The following is a 20,123-nucleotide window of genomic DNA, read 5'->3' on the forward strand; positions in this document are numbered from 1 at the left end:
GAGTGCTGAGTCCTGAGTGGACGCTGAGTCCTGAGTGCTGGACACCATCCACCCAAGGCCATCTACTAGTTGCATGACTTTGGTCACATTCCCTGGGATCAATCCCTGGGTCGGGAGGGTCCCCTGGAGGAGGGCATGGCAGCCCACTCCAGTATTCTTGCCTGGAGAATTCCATGGACAGAAGAGCCTGGTGGGCTACCATCCATGGGGTCACTGAGTTGAACACGACTGAGCATACAGCTGGTTAACTTCTCTGTGCCTCAGTCTCCCAGTCTATGGAATGGGGGCTGATAACAATGCTGATTGAACGCAGCAGTTCTGAGATTAGGTGAGGGCAGGTGCCGGGCACTCAGATCAGGGCCAGTGCACGGTGGGGCTGGGGTGTCTGTTATGTAGCATCACCCAGATGCAGGAAGAGCTCCTGAGCTTGGTCCCTCACATGTGAGGACAGAGGCTCAGAGATGTGTTACGAGGGGGCAGGCAAGTCGCTGGGCCACTGCCTGGAGGAGGAGCTGAGGCTCAGGCCTCTGGAGCAGTGACCTGGCTGAAGGCAGGACAGGCCCTCACTGGGCCCTTCTGTGGTTGCACAGGCCACCTCCATACACCCCAGGTTGCTCTGGGTTGCTGGCAGGTAAGGGGCTGCTGTGGAAACTCCCGGCGCAGTGGAAAGTCCAAAACTCTACAGGAGCCTGTGAGCTAACCTCCAAGCCAGCAGCCAGGCAACGCCCAAAGCGGCCAGGCCACCCTGATGACGCAGAGCCACCTGCAAGGGTGTCAGCGCTTTAAAAAGTGAAGTGAAGACTTCGGTCTTCTTGGCAGTTTGTAAATCTCCCTTGAACAGTTGGCTTGTGGCTAAGGCATCCCCCAATGACCACTCAGCCCCCCAAGGAGAAAATCCACCAGGTGCAAAGTGATAATGGAAGACCACAATGCTGAAAGGGGAGGCCCTCTGGGCCGATCACCCCAAGGCCACAAACATGGCTCACTGGCATCCTGGTGCCTCTGTGTGTGAATTTGGGGGCAACTTAGGACAGGGAGACCTAGGTTCGATCCCTGGGTCGGGAAGATCCCTTGGAGAAGGAAACGGCAATCTACTCCAGTATTCTTGCCTGCAGAATCCCAGGGACGGAGAAGCCTAGTAGGTTACAGTCCATGGGGTTGCAAAGAGTCAGACACGACTGAGTGACTTCACCTTCACCTAGGACAGGGAACCCAAGCTCCACACCTCCATGTGCGCACCCACAGCAGCCACTGGGCTCAGTGCCCCCGGAGGTAGGCAGCACCAGGGCCCTGCTCCCAGGTCAGTTCCCAGAACATCCTACAGGAGAGCTAGCCCAAGAGAGCCACCCTTAAGTTCTGGCTCCTGAGATGACAACAGCCTCCACCCTCACCATGGCCTCCCACGCCTGACCCCAGGCTGTTGGAGCTCACCTCTGACACCCACTCCCCAGGCTTGGAGCAGCCCGAAGGCCCAGGACTTGGAGATAGGAACACCAAGGCAGGGCTCCTGCATCAGGACGAAGGGGCCCCACAATCCTCCCACCCTGAACCCTCACCTCAGTATAAAACATGAAGGCTGACACACGTAAGAAGTCTTGGGGACACCACCAGCCAATTGGTCACGAGTCTCCCCACTGCCTCATGTGGCAGGTCCCACCCCAGTGCTGGCCCTGACCCCAGGCTTCCCCCCACTCACCTGTCCCCAGGAGGCCAGCTCTTCTCCCTAACCCAAGTTAGCCGGATGCCTTCCTCCACAAGCCTCCTGGGCTCTGCAGCCTGACCACATGGACGGGCCTTCCCACCATGTCTCATGTCCCTGCTCCCCACCCAGACCATGCTAGCTGGGCCACCATGGGCTCAGGGTCCATGGATACCCTAGTGCTCTGCCCCTGCCCACCCTTTGCTGGTATGCTGTTCCCATCTCATGGACCAGGGGCCCTTGCTGCGATCCTCCAGGGAGCCTTCCTCACTTCCCCCAGAAGCTTCTGTCCCCCACCCCAGGAAGACCCCTGGGGTGCCTCTCCCTGACTGAGAGCCAGCCAGACAGGAGCTCCCAGGGCTAATGCTCAGACATGCCTGTCCACAGGGTTAGTCACCTTCCTAGAAGCTTTACTTCCCAACACACCCGGAGGAGGTAGAAGATGGATCGACCCTGGGGACTCCCAGTGGAAAGTGTCCATTTAAAGATGAGAGAAGGAGAGACACTTGCCCCACATCATCCAGCTTCCAGGTGATGCCCAGCACTGAACCCACTGACACACTAAGTCATATCCCAGGGCACCCCTCATTGGACCCTTTCTACAGCCCCAGACTAAGGATTCTGAGCAGCAGCTGCGGAGGCAGCAGTGCCCACTCCCTGCCCCGGCTCAGCTCCCTGGAGGCTTCCTGCGCTGGCCCCTGGCAGCTGCTGGAGCAGCTGTGTGAAGGACACCCAGCACTGCTTTCCCCCATTTGAACAGTGCCCTGTGGGATGCTGGCCGGAACCACGTTTGGGAAATTGAGTCTAGACGCTTCTTGACCACGGAAAGAAAGGTCAGCAGCCTGCCGGAGGGGTTCAAGGGCGCTGGCAGGTGGCTGGGACCTTGGGGAACTCAGTCACGGGGAAGTTTCTGGCCCCTGAGGAAGCTGCCTGGGCCCTGATTGGCGGAGCGGCCCTTGCTCTCTCTCAGGAGACGCAGGTATAACAGACTCCGGCCCCGAGGAGGAGGCCGGAGAAGCTCTCAGGGCTCCCTCTCCCCGAGCAGGTGAGCCCGCCCAGGTGTTCCCGGCGCAGGCGGAGTGAGTGCAAGCACCAGGAGGCAGACACGGCCCGGACACCCCACAAGGCCAGCGGCGCCCTGAGGCCCCGAGACCCCAGGCGGGGAGAGGGGGCCCCCAGCGCTGCGTCCCCGGACCCCGCGATGGCGGGCGAGGCCCGGGCCGGTGGGGACGCGGCGCTGCGCCGCCTGCTGAGGCTGCATCGCACGGAGATCGCGGTGGCCGTGGACAGCGCCTTCCCGCTGCTGCACGCGCTGGCCGACCACGACGTGGTCCCCGAGGACAAGTTCCAGGTGGGCCGCGACCCAGAGCCGCTACGCGCGGGAGACTTGCCCCAACGCCGGTCCCTGGAGCGGGCAGGGTCTCGGAAGACGCGTTCCAGAGGGACCTCCCCCGCCCCGCCCCACTGTCTGCCCTCAACACCCCTCCGCTCCAGAGCCAAAGGATCCCAGCTCCTAACGCCGCAGCCTGACCACGCCCCACCCACCAGCGGAGGGCGTGGTCTCCAGGACAAGTTCCTGCGCCCCCAGCGCCCCCAGCGCCCTCCCTGCCCTCCCCCGGCCGCGTTTAAACGGAGCACAGTCCCGTAAGATGAAACCCAGCTGGCCCCCCATGTCATCCCAGCACCCCTACTCCATCCCCATACCTGCCCAAGCCTAGGGGATGGACACAGCTGCCTCCTAGGGGTCAGCATTCGCCCTCGACCCGCAGTGGAGGTGGCAGGAAGTGGGGGCTGGACGCGGCAGGGCAGGGCTCCCACTGCCACCTTTGCTCCAGGAGACCCTGCGCCTGAAGGAGAAGGAGGGCTGTCCCCAGGCCTTCCACGCGCTCCTCTCGTGGCTCCTGACCCAAGACGCCGGCGCCATCCTGGACTTCTGGAGGGTTCTCTTCAAGGACTACAACCTGGAGAGATACGTCCGGCTGCAGTCTATCCTGGACACTTTCCCCAAAGGTGGGGGGCACCGGGGGCTGGGGTCCTGGCCGGCTCAGCCTCCCTCAGAGGGGCTGGGGCAGCTGGAGTCGGCTTCTGGGCCCCAACTGGACTGTAAGAGGGAAGGGATAGGGTGTTTAGGGAGCCCCTGATGTTGCCTAGACCGTCTTGGGTTCTAAGAGCCCAAGGGGCAGGCCTCACGTCCCTGAACGAAGCATCAGTTCTGGGCTTGAGCTCGGCCCTCGGCCCTGCACGTGCCCCGCAGATGTGGACCTCAGCCAGTCCCGGAAGGGGAGGAGGCCCCCGGCCGGTCCCAAGGCCACTGTGCTGCTGCCCAGGCCCCCCACCAAGAGGAAGGCACTCGAGGAGCCGCGGACTGCCCCACCAGCAGCCCCATCCCCAAGGGGCACCTCCAGTCCAGGTACCCCATTTGAAGAGCTGGTGGGGTCACGGATCCCCTGGGGAGTTCCACACACCCTGCCCCCAGACTGTACCCCTCCCTGACCACCCCCTCCCAACCAGCTCCGGGAGCATCTGTCCCTCCTACTTGACCAGCCTGGCAGAGGTCCCTCCAGGGACATAGACACCTGGGTGAGCCCGGCAGTCCATGCTGCCCCCTGAGCCCCCTGGGTAGGCAGACGGGTGTTCTTCCTTTCTCCTGATGTGGCCACCAGAGCTGGATAAAGCAAGGGGCTCCACCAGAGTTTGGGAGTCCCCTGCTGGCGCTCTCCCCCCTGCCCCTCAGCCTTGGCCTAGCAGAGGCAAGAGGGCCAGACTGTCGGTTCTCCCCGGCCAACACAGGCTCCCAAACCAAGGCCAAGCCCGCCAAGAAGCCTGAGAGCAACGCAGAGCCACAGCGTCTCCCACTGGGCAATGGTGAGCCAGGCCTGAGGTCCTGGGGTCAGGGGCCATCCTGGGAGCTGGGACCATGCTGGCCTGGGGTCACCCCACCTGTGCCCATCCGAATGCCCCAACCGTCAGGGCCAGCTTGGACTCTGCTTCCTCCAGAGAATCCTCCTTGTCCCTCGGCTGGACACAACCTAGGACCCTAGAGACCTCCCGTGGCCGGCTGGTGCCAACCTGTGGGCAGGTCCTGGGGACCCTTCCCCCTCCCAGCACTGTCCAGGGGCATGTCCCAGGGTCCCTGTTCATTCCTGCCCGCTGTCTTCAGCCAGCTCACACCATACGCCAGGCCATACCACATACATGTACACACGTGCACATCACGGCCATCTCTGCACTGACAGGCAGGCTGTCTGTCTGTCTGAGTCTGGCCTGCCCTGGGTGGAAAGAAGGAAGGGTTCTGTTGCCCAGACCCCTCAGCTCCCCACTGCCTGTTCTCAGGGCTCATCACCCAACTGATGACTGTTCCCCCCCCCCCACCGCCTACTTTGATGCTCACTTTCCTAGGAATTCAGACCATGTCCACTTCGGTCCAGAGAGCTATGGCTGTGTCCTCTGGGGACGTCCCAGGAGCCCGCGGGGCCGTGGAGGGGATCCTTATCCAGCAAGTGTTTGAGTCAGGTAGACGGCACTGGGAGAGGCTGCCAGCGCATCCACGTCCCCACGAAGCTCCCTGGAGGCTCTGGAGCAGCCGAGACATGGGCAAGGCAGCCGGCATGCCCTGCTCCCCCAGTGGGCCTGCTGTCTGTGGAGGGGATGGTCTGGGCAGGGGGGGCCTCTTGGACTCTAAGGGGGATGAGCGCAACCCCCGCCCTGCGTGACTCACCGCTGCATCACCTCCTTCCTCCACTGTCTGTGCCGGGCACCCGTGGCGCACGCGAGGACCCTGGGAGCTGACGCAGGCTCCAGTCTCACCAGGCTCCAGGGATGGTCCTTGCAGTAGATTCCTAGGGCTGTTGTGACAAATCGCCACAAACGGGGTGGCTTCAAGCAACTCCAAAACCGCCGTGCAGGCAGGACCACACTTGCCGCTCACAAGGCTCTACAGCAGATCTTCCCAGTTCCCGCAGCTCCTGGAGGGGCCGCCCCAACCCTGCGCCCCGGCTGGTGGTGTCATCACTCCAGCCTCTGCCTCCTCCCTGTGTTTCTGCCTTCTCTTCTCAGAAGGACCCTATCCTTGGACGTAGGGTCCAGTGTGAGCCCATCTTAACATCTACAAAGACCCGACTTCCAAATAAGGTTGCTTCTGAGGTTCCAAGTGGATGTGAATTTGGGAGACACGCTTCCTTCCCCCAACAGAGAACCCTACCTGTGCCCAGGACCCTGGCCCCAGAGCTGACTGGGGGTTGGGTTGGGGGAGGAACAGCACACTGTAGAGCCTCCCTGCCAGGCTCCCCCACCTCCCCCCCAGGTGGCTCCAAGAAGTGCATCCAGGTTGGGGGGGAGTTTTACACACCCAACAAGTTTGAAGACCCCGCTGGGGGAAAGAACAAGACCCGCAGCAGCAGCCTGAAGTCCCTGGTCCGAGCCAAGGGGACCCAGGCCCCTGCCCCCGTAAGCACCGCAGGGACCACCCCAGGGAAGCCTGGCCTTCAGTCCCCTCCCCCAGCACTCGAGGGACAGTGGCATCACCTTGGGTCAGGAGCTCTGCTGGGGGCTGGGGTCGGCCCCTCCTGCCTTCTCTGTCCTATTGCTGACCCTCCCACATCTCCCCGCAGGGTGGAGGTGACTCCAGGGCTGGCCCACGGGACAGGGCCCCAGCCCCTCCTGCCCTCCCCAGCGAGCCCCACCTGCACCAGGTAGAGACCAGAGCATTCCAGGATCTGAGAGGGCGGTGGTTTCTGTCACTCATCCAGGGACTGGGGGATGAGAGCCAAACTTCTGCTCTCAGTGTGGAGTTCTTTATTTTAATAGTATATATATATATTTTCCTGATAATACACAACTGTAATAAGTCACATAAGTCAGAGCAAGTGAGTCCTCCTGGGCCCAGGTGCCCACTGTCCTGCGCTTGTAGTTGGGCCCTTAGTTGGGACGGTGGCCCCTGTTGGAAGCCATAGAAGCTCCTGGGTTCCTCACACTGGTTCTGAACAAGGTGGAACCAGCTCTAGAACCCGACACCTCCACCCGGTGCTGTGCCTGCTCCCAGGAGCTCCGAGGCTGGCGGGGCCCGGGGGTGGGGCATTACTACGGTCAGTGTGCTCATCGCAGCCCTGTCATCCTGGGGCAGGGGAGGGGGACTTCCGAAGGAGATGACACCCAAGGAGGCATGGTGGGCACATCCAGCCAAGGGTACCAGCAAGCCTCAGGCGGAGGGGACAGCGGGTGCCCAGGGCCCAGGGGAACACGGTTGGGCCTGCCCTCCACTGCCCTGTGAGGAAGGGGCTGCATGGGGATGGGCCTGCAGCCTCAGCGCCCTGGAGCCCAGGCACCCATGTGAAGCCAGACTTTCTTAAAGACTGTTCTTTCTTCCCAAGAGAGGGTGTTGGGGGCTAGAGTCCCAGAGATGGTGGGGTCACAGGGCGCCCCAGGGAGCAGACAGTCAGGGCAGGATTTCAGTTGGGAGTGGGCCAGGGGACTTGGGTGCCCCTGGGGACTATTGTGGGGGTGGGGGTCTCTGGGAGGGCCGCCCCATCCTGGGTCTTCCAGACACACGTGTCTCTTGTCAGAAGAATGAGGACGAGTGTGCGGCCTGCCGGGACGGTGGGGAGCTGCTCTGTTGTGATGGCTGCCCCCGTGCCTTCCATCTGGCCTGCTTGACCCCGCCGCTCAGCGAGATCCCCAGGTGAGCCTCTGCCCCCCCTTCTCCCCCCACTCCCCACCCAGAAGTCCCATCACTCCACCAGTGGATGGTGAGGCCAGCCTGGGAGGGGCCTTGGTTCAGGTCTCTGGGTGGTGGCTCTGGGGCCTGGGATCTTCACACCTCACCTCGCTGTGTGGCCATGCTGTCCCTCCAGCCTGGCCTATGGGGCCCTGAGACCCAAGGCAAGGAGGTCAGCTCCCCTGAGCAGCTGACCTCGAGCCCTAAGCAGAATCTGACTCCAAGTCAGGTTGGGAAGTATGGAGGCCACAGAGCTGCTCCCCAAGGGCCAGGGGGTTCCCCATCCTCTGCCTGGCGCAGGGCCCCCTGTCCTGGCCCATGGGGAGAGCGCTTCCCTCTGCCACCAGCTCGCATAGGTCAGGGCAGCCCGCTCTGTGGGGAGGAGCATGGGGTTGGCATTCTCCACCCAGCCCTGCCCAACTCACTGCATGACCTTGACCAGGTCACATCTCTGGCTGGGGTCATCCCTCAGCTCAGCTCAACACTGCCCTTCCATTCTCTTCCTTCCTGCCCCTGACTGGCTCCCTTTCTGCTGGACACCGTCCCCCCAAGGAATTGGGGGAGAGTTCCAAGAGTGTAACTATGCCAGCCTCGGAGGTCCCGCCTGCAAGGCAGGGTCCATGGGAGCCAAACACAGGCAAAGGCCACTGCTCGTTCCCAGGTGTCAGGAATTCTCGGGGCTCATACGAGAAGCACTCAGGGGACGTGCCATGCTGGTGAAGGCCATCCCACCAGGGCTAGCGATCCTGGCCCCCCAGGCTCTCCTGCTGACGAGTGGGCAGGCCCTTGCCCTGGTCTCCACCCACTTTCCTGCTGGGCCTGGGTTCCCCCTCTGGGGACCATGAGGGTGGGTGACCTGGAGGAGCTGTCAGGCCTCCCCTGCGCTGCCAGTATGGGAATCTACTGTCCCCTCTGTCCTGCCCCGCATGTCCCTGGCCGGTCAGTGGGACCTGGAGGTGCTCCAACTGCATCCAGGGGACAACAGCCCAGCGGGACCTGCCTCGGGCAGAGCAGCCCCGGCCCCAGGAGCTGCCCGTCGAGACCCCGGTATGCCCAGACCATTCCTGGCCCCTCTGTCTACTTACTCCCTTACTCTCTTGTGGGTTGGACCTGCCCCAGCCATAAAGCCAAGCACCCCTACCTTGGCCCGGCCCCATCAGTCCGACTTTCTCCCTCCTGTGGGGCCACGGGGGTGCAGCCCATTGGGAAGTGGCCCTTTTGGGGACTGGTTTCTCAATACACTGATTCAGGGCCCTCAGCTGCCAGCCCACACAGGGGACACACCTCGATCACAGATAACATTCTCCAAAACGGTGTAAGCGTTCTGTCGCCACAAAGGCATGAAGGACGTGACACGCGCCCCAGAGTGTTTACTCTGACAGCCTCCAAGGGTCACAGGGCAGTGCCTTCTGATTGGGAGAGGGCCAGGGGCCATAGACTCCGGAACCGTGCCTCAACTTTTCTCACCCAGTGTGGGTCCCAGGCTCCCCATGCTCATGAACCCCGGGGTGGTTCTAGGCAAGCCCCCTGCAGCACCTCTGAGAGCTGACCCTCTGCTTCCAGGCCTTCCTGGGTCTGAGGTCAGGGGAAGAGGTGAGGGCACTGCCCAGGGAGCTGCGCCCTGGGACGGACGCTGCTGTCACCTACAAGCACCTGCTGGCCCCGCCCTCTGCAGCGCCCCTGCCGGGGCCCGACCCCTCTGCCCTGTGCCCTCCACTGTGCGTGGGCCCTGAGGGGCAGCAGGTGAGGGGGTGCTGGGGTCAGGGAGCCCAGGGTCCACTGGGGCAGCCAGGCGAAGCCGAAATAGGACAGTGAGGAGCAAGCAGGGGTAAGGAGGTAGGAGTCAGACGGGTGGGTGTGGCGCTTTCAGGAGCAGCCAGGCCGGCCACTGGGAGGGCAGGTGGGAAGAGGCTGAAGGGAGGTGCAGAGGTTGTGGGCGCTGTGAGATTACCCAGAACAAGGTGGGGGTTCTTGGGAGAGGGTGGGGGAAAGGGGGCTCCTGGAGGGATTCCAGCCGGGGTGACCATTCTCTCCTTGCTCTTGAAACCAAGCACCATCCCCCACCGCGCCCCACCCCTCGGCCCCACCAGGGCAGAACAATAAAGCAGGTAGTTTGCAGTCTACCTGGAACCTGGGGCCTGGTAGTCCCAGGTCTCCCAGTCCCTCCTGCATCCTCTGGAGCCAGGCCTCCGGGGACCTCTTGACCAGCCCTGGAGGGGGCCTGGGCCCACCAAGGAGGATGGATATGGGGCACCTGGTTTCTCCAAGCTGCAGCCCAGAGGTGCTGGGGTGCCCTTGACCTCTCCTGGTCTGGATCCCGAAACTTCGGACCCGCTCCCCCACCCCGTGTGCCCCTCCCAGCCGTTCAGCCTCGGCGGGGTCCAGCGGTCCTGAACGCGCCACTTCCCCACCCCGCCTACCCCACCCCTGCCTCGCCTGGGTCCTCGGTCACCCCGCCGTGGTCTGTCGGTCCACAGGGCCCGGTGCCCGGCGCGCGCTGCGGGGTGTGCGGGGACGGCGCGGACGCGCTGCGGTGCTCACACTGCGCCGCCGCCTTCCACTGGCGCTGCCACTTCCCCGGCGGCGCCGCTCGGCCCGGGTGAGTGCGGGGCTCGCGATGGGGAGGGGGAGGGCCGGCGTCCCCCACCAAGGCTCTTCGAGACCTGGGTCCCCAGAGGGCGCTCCCAGCCTGGCCCCAGCCGGGCAGCCCGAAGCCTCTCCTCCGCTCCCCAGGGCCGCCCTGCGCTGCAGAGCCTGCTCCGGAGACGCCGCCCCGGCCCCTGGGGAGGGGGCGCCCGCCGCGAGCCCCGCCCGCCCGGCTCCCGCGACCCCCAAGCTCACCGCCGGCGCGGTCGGCCCCGGGGCGCAGGTGAGGGGAGGGACGCCGGGGGCTGGGGGTGGTGGGCACATCGCCAGGGGAGGCCCGGGGGCAGCTTGGCAGTGAGCACCAAACCGCCTGACAGTTATGTATGGATGATATTTTTGTTTAAATCGATTCCTGCTTAACTTAAATCTACCTAAAAAGGAAACCCTTCTGGGACTTCCCTGGTGGTCCAGTGGCTAAGACGCTGTGCTCCCAAGGCAGAGGCCAGAACTTCATCCCTGGTCAGGGGACTGGATGTGGAAATTAAAACCTAGCACAGCCAAATAAATACTTTTTTAAAAAAAGGAAACCCTCCTGAGCAACAGTGGCTATGAAGTCACTGGTTGGTTACAGGCCTGGCTCACGATTAACCCAGGCTCAGGGCTCCCCTAACCCCCAGCACCCAACCCCCAGCTTCCCTGAGCCCATCCCTGACCCCTCGACCCCCGGGAGTGCCCTGTACCAGGAGCGCCATCCTGGGGTGGGGGTGGGGCAGGGAGAGCAGGAAGGAGGCTCCCAGCCAGAAATAAGCAAGCAGGCACACACAGGTGAGCAGTGTGACTCCCTCCGCCCGCCCCCCCCCCCCCCGCCGCCCGTGTCATCGCCACAGTCCTCCAGCAGCCTGGGACCCCGGGACCTTGGGAGGAGTAACTCTAGCCTCATTGAACCTTACTTCCCAGGGCTCTCTCAGAACCTGGGGACCCCACACCCCCACCCCCACACCACCACCACCACAAGTTTTTCCTGATCAGAAGCCTCCAGCCCCCAGCAGGGACTTCCTAACCCCATCCCTGCCCCGGAAGAATCCTTGGGGGGCCCCGGGTGGTGATGTCCTACCCCTATCCATGGTCCATCCCACCTCCCAGCCCCGCCTCCATCTCTTCCCTCCTTACACTCTGTGGGTGACGGGGCTCTGGGACACTGGCCACAGAGGGCCCCCACCTGCTGGTGCCCCGTTCCTTCTGGAAGTCTCACCTCACCCCCAGCCATCTGCTGTCCATGCTGAGCCACACCAGGCTGGTGGCCCCTTCAGGGGCCAGAACAAGTGGCTGTTTGCAGCTGCAAACCGGGCATTGTCTTATGGTCCCACTTAGTATGGCCTGTCCCCCTCCTAACCTGTGATGGGGGAGTGTGCCTCATCTCCTGCTCTGGCCCCTCGCCCAGGAGCAGGGCAGGGAGTGCGTGACTGTTGGTCACTGAAGGGCTGGCTTGGGATCAGACCCTTCCCCTCTGGGCCTCAGGATTCTCACTGGTGACCGGAGTCCTGCCAGCTGCTCCTTCCCCCAGAGCTTGGAGGCAGGCAGGTCGCCAGGGCCTTGGGCAGCCACTTCAGAGGGGTGGCAGGGCCCTGGGCGGGCAGCCCCCACCTCTCTCATGCCCACTCCATCTCTGCCCTGCCCCCTGGAGCTGGATGTTAGAATTCAGTTCCCAGGGTCCCACCTGGAGAAGTACACTGCACCCGCTGCCCTGGCCTGGCCACTGCCCCCAGCCCTGCCCCCTCTGTAGAGAGTCCTGCTTCTGTGGTGATGACCCCAGCAGGGGTGTGGAAGTTGGGTTGACCTCCTATCTTTCTGGCATCCAGGTGGGGGACGATTCTGCTGGTCATGAGCCGGTTCTGCACAGGGACGACCTGGAGTCCCTCCTGAGTGAGGTAACGTGTCACCCAGCCCCCTCCTCCTCCCCTCCATCCCTTCCTCCGCGGCCTCTGAAGCAGTCAGCACCCCTATTCCGGGCCCATGGCATTCCACGGGCCCCCATTGCCAGATGGTGCTGGCCTCTCCATGCACAAACAAGCCAGAAGGGGCCCCGAGCTGCCCCCTTCCCAGCCTTGCTGGAGGTCCCAGGCCCGGGACCCTGAAAGGCTGGTGGTGCAGAATCTGGCACCAGGGCCGCTGAAGCCTGACATGGAGGCCGAGACTTTCCCCAGGTGCGGGTGGGGGCTGGACACTCTGGAACCTGCAGATCCCTCACTCACTGCTCTCAATGCAGGCTTCTCCACCTGGTGATGAGCAGCTAGAATAACTGGGAAGAAAAGGTGGCTTTTAGGAAAGGTCAAATTTCTCTAGCCACCTCCAGGCCTCAGGTGGCCAGCGTGTGTCCTCCTCAGGACCCTGGTGTAGCACTTGGGGATCCCAGCTGACCATGGAGTCCCTGCCTTATGTGATGGGCTGGGCACGGGCAGGTCCCAGACACTACAGGTGTCTTTAGAGAGCCCAGGGCCCCAGGATGCTGGGATGACCCGAGGTGCCAATATATGAAAACATAGGGGGCAGATGCACAGGCCCTTCTGGAGCAGATCACCTTGTTCTGTTGGAATACTGGGCATTCCCGAGGCTCCTCCAGTCCTGCTGGAGCACCAGGGAGGTCCTGCAGGAGCACCAGGGAGGTCCTGCAGGAGCACCAGGGAGGTCCTGCAAAGAGCTGAGCGGAGGGAGGGAAGGAGCTGGCTCTGCCGGTCACCTGGGAAGAAGCCACGAGGAGCTGAACAGCCGTGGTGGCCATGCCCAGGCTTAAGGGATGCTCAGAGGAGTGGACGTGTACGGTGGAGCCTCAGGCCTCAACGTCCTCTGAGTAGGATGGCTGGGTTGGATGTTGATGACTCAGGTGGCCCTGAAGGCCAGGGCAGACGGGCTGTGGGCCAGGCAGGCACACCTGCCCGCTGAGGCTCCAGCCGGGCCCTGAGCCTGCTCTCTGCTTCCGCAGCACTCCTTTGATGGCATCCTGCAGTGGGCCATCCAGAGCATGTCCCGCCCGCTGGCCGAGGCACCCACCTTCCCCTCCTGATCTGGATGCTGGGCTGACCCAGATTGGGCTGCAGGCAGCATGAGAAGGAGAGGGGAGGCACCTGTGGACTCTGGCGGAGCAGACTTCACACTTGCAACCACCAGCTCTGAAAGGGATGGAGGGGAATGTTAGGGCCAGGATCTGAGATGTTCCGCGTGGCATCAACACTCGGCTGATCAGCACCCTGTCTGAAAGTAAAGTCACTTCTGTGTGCTTGACATGACTTCTGGTGCAGTGTGTTTGTTTTGGAGGGTCTGTTTCTGGTGCCCATCGTGCAGACTGAGCTGGCTGTATGGAAAAGAGGGTGCCAGAATGCCGCTGGGTGCAGGAGTCCCTCTGCTCCACCTCTGCGGGAGCCCCCGGCACAGCCCCTGCCCCACTGGTCTGGCTCTGCCCACCTCTGCCTGCCCCCCACAACCTCTGCCCCTCAAAGGGCCCAGCCCATCCCCACCTCAGGGCCTTTGCACGGGCTGCTCTCTCTGCTCCGGGTTCCGCTTGGTACTTCGCCTGTCTCTTTTCTCACCCACGGGAGGTCTCAGCTCCAAAGCCACCTCCTCATTCTTTCATTCAGAGGGTCATTTATTTGGGAAACCCTTACTGTGACTCTTCTATAGGCTGAGCATTAGGGGACATTCTGGTGGCAGGTCATTCACAAGAGGAGGGTGATCTTAGAAGCAGGACACAAGACAGGGCCTGGGGCCAGCGTGTGGCGGGGCGGGGCGAGGAACCAGGAGCTGGCGCATCTGGGACAGACACCAGGCCAGGGGTGGCGGTGCTACGGGCTGTGGGGGACGGAACTGGCTATCCTGCTCCCCGCACCTGCCACCGGAAGAGAGCCCGTCAGAATGGAGATCTTTCCTGGTGGTCTCTGTCTCCCCTCTAGAGCAGCCCCTGGGGACCTGGGACTCTAGTTCTCAGCCACATTCGTCCCCAGGCCCTGGCACAGCTGCTGGGTCACTGCTGCTGCAAGGAGATGGCAGGGATGTCATACCGCTCACCTGCAGGGACCCCTCAGTAGAAGCCCTGATGGGGGTCAGAGCCCTGGGGAGGAAGGGGGTGGCCGCAGGCCTGCTGTGCCCTGTGAGTGGGGGGCAGCAGTCGGTGTGTGTGGACTTGGGACTCGTGGGTTGTGTCACCACCTGGGGTTGGGCAGGCAGGGAGCAGTCTGCCTATCTAACAGGAATGGGGGTCCCAGCATGGGACTCACAACCTCTGGACTTTGGGGGGTTTAGCGGCTCACTGAGCCTCTCCAGAGCCCCTCTGTCCTGGGCACACATTAGGCAGCCTCTGTGGGGGTGGGGCTGGAAGTAGCTGACCTGGGACAGCGCTGGGGAGGGGCTGGCGGACACCCTCTGGTGTAGGGGGTAGCTGCCCCAGGTCACAGGGTGAAGTTGTTTATTCACACAGGGAGCCGCTGAGGAGGACGCTAGTGTCACATGAGCGAGTGGGCAGCTGTTCCAGGGCAGCCAGGCTGGGTGGGCAGCAGCGGGACAGATGGCAGTGGACAGTGATGCCAGGCTGTGGCCACATGTGGAGTGGCCCAGCTGGAGACTGGATCACATTTGTGGACAGAGAAAGACCCAGTGGAGGAGGGACTAGAGACCAGGCGTGGGTGGCTGATGAGGGGAGGAGTGAGCAGGGCCCGTGGCGGGGCATGGAATGGACCAGGGGCGGGATGGAGCGAGGGCTTTCTGACTAGTAGGGGTGCCCTGCTTGTCTGAGAGCTGTCTCTTCCCCATGGAGCCCAGCTGCTGTCCCTGCCCCTGTTCCCCACCCATAGGATGAAGCAGGGCTGGATGAAGGCTGCAAAAGCCAGTGGGGGTGGCACGGTGGGTTTGACACAGTGGGAACAGTGGCAGTGGTGGAGGGACGTGCCAGGGAACTGACCAGGGTGGACCCAGATGTCACAGACACCCTGCCCATCATGGTCCACATCCTCCAAGGACCCCCACAGCTGCTGAGCACAGACGTGACCAGCCCTCCTCTCCGCCCACTGCAGCCCCCCTGCCACTGGGTCTCATCCTGGGCTCTGGAGACCCCCGCCTCATCAGAATCCCTCTGTGGACAGGTCCATGAAGACCCTCCCTTGGGGGCTTGGTGCTCCCATTGGTGGCCCGGTGGCCTCCACTGCGCCCGTGTCACTTTCCTCAAGTTCAGGAAATGTCACTCTGAACTTAAGCACGGGGTAGGGTGCGGTGAGGGACACACAGCAATCCCAAATGTCGTCTGTCTGTCCGTCCATGGTGTGCGTGCAGGGAGCTCGTGGGAAGGAGGAGGTGGGGAGGGGCCATTCCTGCTGTCAGAAGCCTGGGTTGGTGGCATTGTGTTCATACAGTGATTTATGCTTAGAGGACAGGAGAGAACGACCGTCGGGAGTGGGCCCTGCCCTTCTGCAGCCCCGGTGCTTTGCTCCTCAGAGGCTGCTGTCCATCTGCTGCTCCTGTCCATCTTCCTGTGGGGCTGGACGTTGGTCTTGCTCATCTGGCAGTGAGTGGCGGCCGGCTACATGACCCGCTGCAGCATGTGTCTGCCCAGTGGGTGAGCAGCACCAGCCAACGGCTACATTTGTACCTCCTGTTCCTGGACTCCTTTCCTGGGCAACTGTGACAAAGTGCCACAGACCAGGCAGCTCAAACAACCTTGGCCTCTGACCTTGGCCTCTGTCTTTGACCCTTACAAGTCCAAGTCAGTTTGGGGGAACCCCCTTCCTTGAACTCTGAGCTCTCTGAACATCTGATCTCTTTCTCTTCTTCAGCCTTCATACTGATCACCTGGCCTGCCCTCAGTAAGGCTCCTGTCGAGGGGCTTAGCCATATCCCCAGGCCCCAGTGTTTGCTCTTCGAAATCTCCATCCACTGGCCCTACCTTGCTCCTTGGCCGTAACCCCCCACTTTCCAGGTTGTATTCAGAGTTGAGCTGGACCTCTCTCCCCTCCTGCAAACCCCACTGCAGAGGTCTCCCCCCGCACCAGGTGTAGTCCCTGGCCAAGTCACTTCAGTCCTGTCCGACTCTGCAACTTCATGGACTAGCCTGTCAGGCTCCCCTGTGCATGGGATTCTCCAGGCAAGAATACTGGAGTAGGTTTCCGTCTTCCTCTCCAGGGGATCTTACTGACGCAGGGATCTAACCCGCCTCTCTTGTGTCTCCTTCTTTGGCAGGGGGGTTCTTTACGTCTAGTGCCACCTGGGAAGGCCTTTAGCACCTTAGCAAGTGTCATAGGCTCCTTTTCCTTTAATATGGGCAGGATTCGGCCACGACATTACTCTTTTCATCCACATGAGGCTGTCAGAGGTCTTGTTGATCCACCCTTGGTTGGAGGCTCAGCTGTCAGAAATTGTTAACTATTTGTGAATAAGGAGTCTGAATTTCATGTTGTGCCGGGCCCTGGATGGGGTCAGGGGTCACTGCCAACAAGTGGTGAAGAGCCTGGTGCAGGTGGACACATCGGGGCTTGGTGGGCTTGGGAGAACACAGTGCTCTGGACAGTCAGAACTCAGGATAAGCAAGTGGGCTGAGCTCTTGGCTCGTGGGCTGAACTGGACTGGATGCAATCTCTGTCACCCCCTGTGCCCCGAGCTCCATCATCTGATGTCACCCTGGAGCTCCCAGGACAGTTGTCTCACTTCCATTGATTCTCTAGGGACTTGGAGGCCATCTGGGAGTTGAGTGGTGGTACTTAAGGTGGGTGTCTCACAGGGGTTCTGAGGATAGGTACTAGTGGGGCCCAGGCCCTGGGGGTCTCTGACGGCCACTTGGTCTCCACCTGCAGCTTCTGCAGCCTGGCTCTAACCAGATAACAGATGTCCACAGCAATGCACTCCATGCAGCCCTACTGAAGCCCCTCAGCCCTCCAACAGAGACCACCCACTATAGGACGCCCGTCCTGAGCACCATGCACCCCAGCCTCAGGGAAGCCCCTTGTTCTCGCCATAGCCTGTCTCCACACCTTCAGGGCATAGGCCCCTTTGTCTGGTCACTTGCTCTCTGACTGTCCCCTCCACGCTGTGTGTGCCAGGGGCATGTCTGCACAGAGCCCAGGCTGGTCAGTGCTCAAAGTGAGTGAATCCAACTCTGAAAATGAACTAAACGTTCAGCAACCATGGAGAAACAATGTCAGAGGTTGGGATGCTATCCAGACAATAAGAATGATAAACACAAGCCCAGTGGGTGAACTGAGGTGTATTAAGTTATATTTAAAACTAGAGACACCAAGGGAACACTTCATGCAAAGATGGGCTCGATAAAGGACAGAAATGGTATGGACCTAACAGAAGCAGAAGATATTAAGAAGAGGTGGCAAAAATACACCGAAGAACTGTACAAAAAGATCTTCATGACCAAGATAATCACGATGGTGTGATCACTCACCTAGAGCCAGACATCCTGGAAAGTAAAGTCAAGTGGGCCTTAAAAAGCATCGCTACGAACAAAGCTAGTGGAGGTGCTGGAATTTCAGTTGAGCTCTTTCAAATCCTGAAAGATGATGCTGTGAAAGTGCTGCACTCAATATGCCAGCAAATTTGGAAAACTCAGCAGTGGCCACAGGACTGGAAAAGGGCAGCGTTCATTCCAATCCCAAAGAAAGGCAATGCCAAAGAATGTTCAAACTACCACACAATTGCACTCTTCTCACACACTAGTAAAGTAATGCTCAAAATTCTCCAAGCCAGGCCTCAGCAATATGTGAACTGTGAACTTCCAGATGTTCAAGGTGGATTTAGAAAAGGCAGAGGAACCAGAGATCAAATTGCCAACATCTGCTGGATCATTGAAAAAGCAAGAGAGTTCCAGAAAAACATCTATTTCTGCTTTATTGACTATGCCAAAGCCTTTGACTGTGAATCACAAGAAACTGTGGAAAATTCTGAAAGAGATGGGAATACCAGACCACCTGACCTGCCTCTTGAGAGACCTATATGCAGGTCAGGAAGCAACAGTTAGAACTGGACATGGAACAACAGACTGGTTCCAAATAGGAAAAGGAGTACATCAAGGCTGTATATTGTCACCCTGCTTATTTAACTTATATGCAGAGTACATCATAAGAAATAGTGGGCTGGAAGAAGCACAAGCTGGAATCAAGATTGCCGGGAGAAATATCAATAACCTCAGATATGCAGATGACACCACCCTTATGGCAGAAAGTGAAGAGGAACTCAAAAGCCTCTTGATGAAAGTGAAAGAAGAGAGTGAAAAAGTTGGCTTAAATCTCAACATTCAGAAAACGAAGATCATGGCATCTGCCCATCACTTCATGGGAAATAGATGGGGAAACAGTGGAAACAGTGGCAGACTTTATTTTGGAGGGCTCCAAAATCACTGCAGGTGGTGACTGCAGCCATGAAATTAAAAGATACTTACTCCTTGGAAGGAAAGTTATGACTAACCTAGATAGCATATTAAAAAGCAGAGACATTACTTTGCCAACAAAGTCCCGTCTAGTCGAGGCTACGGTTTTTCCAGTGGTCATGTATGGATGTGAGAGTTGAACTGTGAAGAAAGCTGAGCTCCAAAGAATTGATGCTTTTGAACTGTGGTGTTGGAGAAGACTCTTGAGAGTCCCTTGGACTGCAAGGAGATCCAACCACTCCATTCTAAAGGAGACCAGTCCTGGGTGTTCTTTGGAAGCACTGATGCTGAGGCTGAAACTCCAGTACTTTGACCACCTCATGTGAAGAGTTGACTCATTGGAAAAGAGCCTGATGCTGGGAGGGATTGAGGGCAAGAGGAGAAAGGGACGACAGAGGATGAGATGGCTGGATGGCATCATCGACTCGATGGACTTGAGTTTGAGTGAACTCCGGGAGTTGGTGATGGACAGGGAGGCCTGGCGTGCTGCGATTCATGGGGTCACAAACAGTCGGACATGACTGAGCAACTGAACTGAACTGGACTGATAAATATAAAATCTATATATACACATAGAGTATATATATATATATATATATATATATGTATATGAAAGTGAAAATGAAGTTGCTCAGTTGCAGCTGACTCTTCGCAGCCCCATGGACTGTAGCCTGCCAGGCTCCTCTGTCCATGGGGTTTCTCCAGGCAAGAACACTGGAGAGGGTTGCCATTTCCTTCTCCAGGGGATCTTCCCTACCCAGGGATCAAACCTGGGTCTCCCACATTGCAGGCAGACTCTTCACCCTCTGAGCCACCAGGGAATATATATAGAGAGACAGCTTCCCAGGTGGTGCTAGTGGTAAAGAATCTCCCTGCTGATGCAAGAGATGTGAGTTTGATCCCTGAGTCTGGAAGATCCGCTGAAGTAGGAAATGGCAACCCACTCCAGTATTCTTGCCCAGAAAATTCCATGGACAGAGGAGCCTGGTGGGCTACAGTCCATGGGGTCACAAAGAGTCAGATACAACTGAGCAACTAAGCACAGCACAGCATTCTTTGTCAAACTACCTCCCTATCTCTTATATACATATATACACATAAGGTGTGTATTTAGAGTATGCAGTATTTAATGTGTATTTAGTGTGTATTTGGAGTGTTGTCTGTTCAGCTAACTAGCTACAGATTATGTACAGTCGATCCTTGAACAACTCAGTGAAAAATCTGAGCATAGCTTTTGACTTCCTTAAAACTTAATTACTACTGTAGATCAGAAGTCTTAGATCTACAGTAGATCAGAAGTCTTACTGAGAATATAAACAGTTGGTTAGTTTGTATTTTGTATGTTCTATGCATGCCTATATATATTTCATGCATTCATACATACCCTTTGCTTTTTTTTTTTCTATTTCTAGGCTACATGGTTCTGCAAGTTTTTAAAATGTCAAAAATCTCCAAAACAGTTTTTCAATATATTTATTGAAAAAAATCTGCATATAGGTGGATTAAATGGATGTTTTCAAGGGTCACCTGTATATACACGTACATTTAAAAAGTGTATACTTATACATAGATAGACAGGATATATATAAAAAGACACTATGTGCTGTGCTTAGTCGCTCAGTCGTGTCTGACTCTTTGTGACCCTGTGGACTGTAGCCTGCCAGGCTCCTCTGTCCATGGGATTCTCCAGGCAAGAATAGTGGAGTGGGTTGACA

At 59.3% G+C, this 20,123-nt stretch overlaps 1 protein-coding gene across 1 annotated transcript; it reads left to right on the plus strand.

Moving 5' to 3' along the window:
- The first annotated feature begins 2,703 nt into the window (after window positions 1-2,703).
- AIRE (autoimmune regulator) lies at window positions 2,704-13,282 on the plus strand. Its single transcript, XM_027964053.2, has 14 exons — window positions 2,704-3,050; window positions 3,535-3,709; window positions 3,954-4,109; window positions 4,490-4,564; window positions 5,099-5,212; window positions 6,003-6,145; window positions 6,310-6,390; window positions 7,261-7,376; window positions 8,357-8,459; window positions 8,976-9,155; window positions 9,890-10,011; window positions 10,146-10,236; window positions 11,858-11,926; window positions 12,979-13,282. The coding sequence occupies exons 1-14, from the start codon at window positions 2,901-2,903 to the stop codon at window positions 13,057-13,059; spliced, it is 1,656 nt and encodes a 551-aa protein (XP_027819854.1). The 5' UTR covers window positions 2,704-2,900; the 3' UTR covers window positions 13,060-13,282.
- Window positions 13,283-20,123: the final 6,841 nt, after the last annotated feature.

The sequence above is a fragment of the Ovis aries genome, chromosome 1 (assembly GCF_016772045.2).
Source record: "Ovis aries strain OAR_USU_Benz2616 breed Rambouillet chromosome 1, ARS-UI_Ramb_v3.0, whole genome shotgun sequence".
Classification (NCBI taxonomy): domain Eukaryota; kingdom Metazoa; phylum Chordata; class Mammalia; order Artiodactyla; family Bovidae; genus Ovis; species Ovis aries.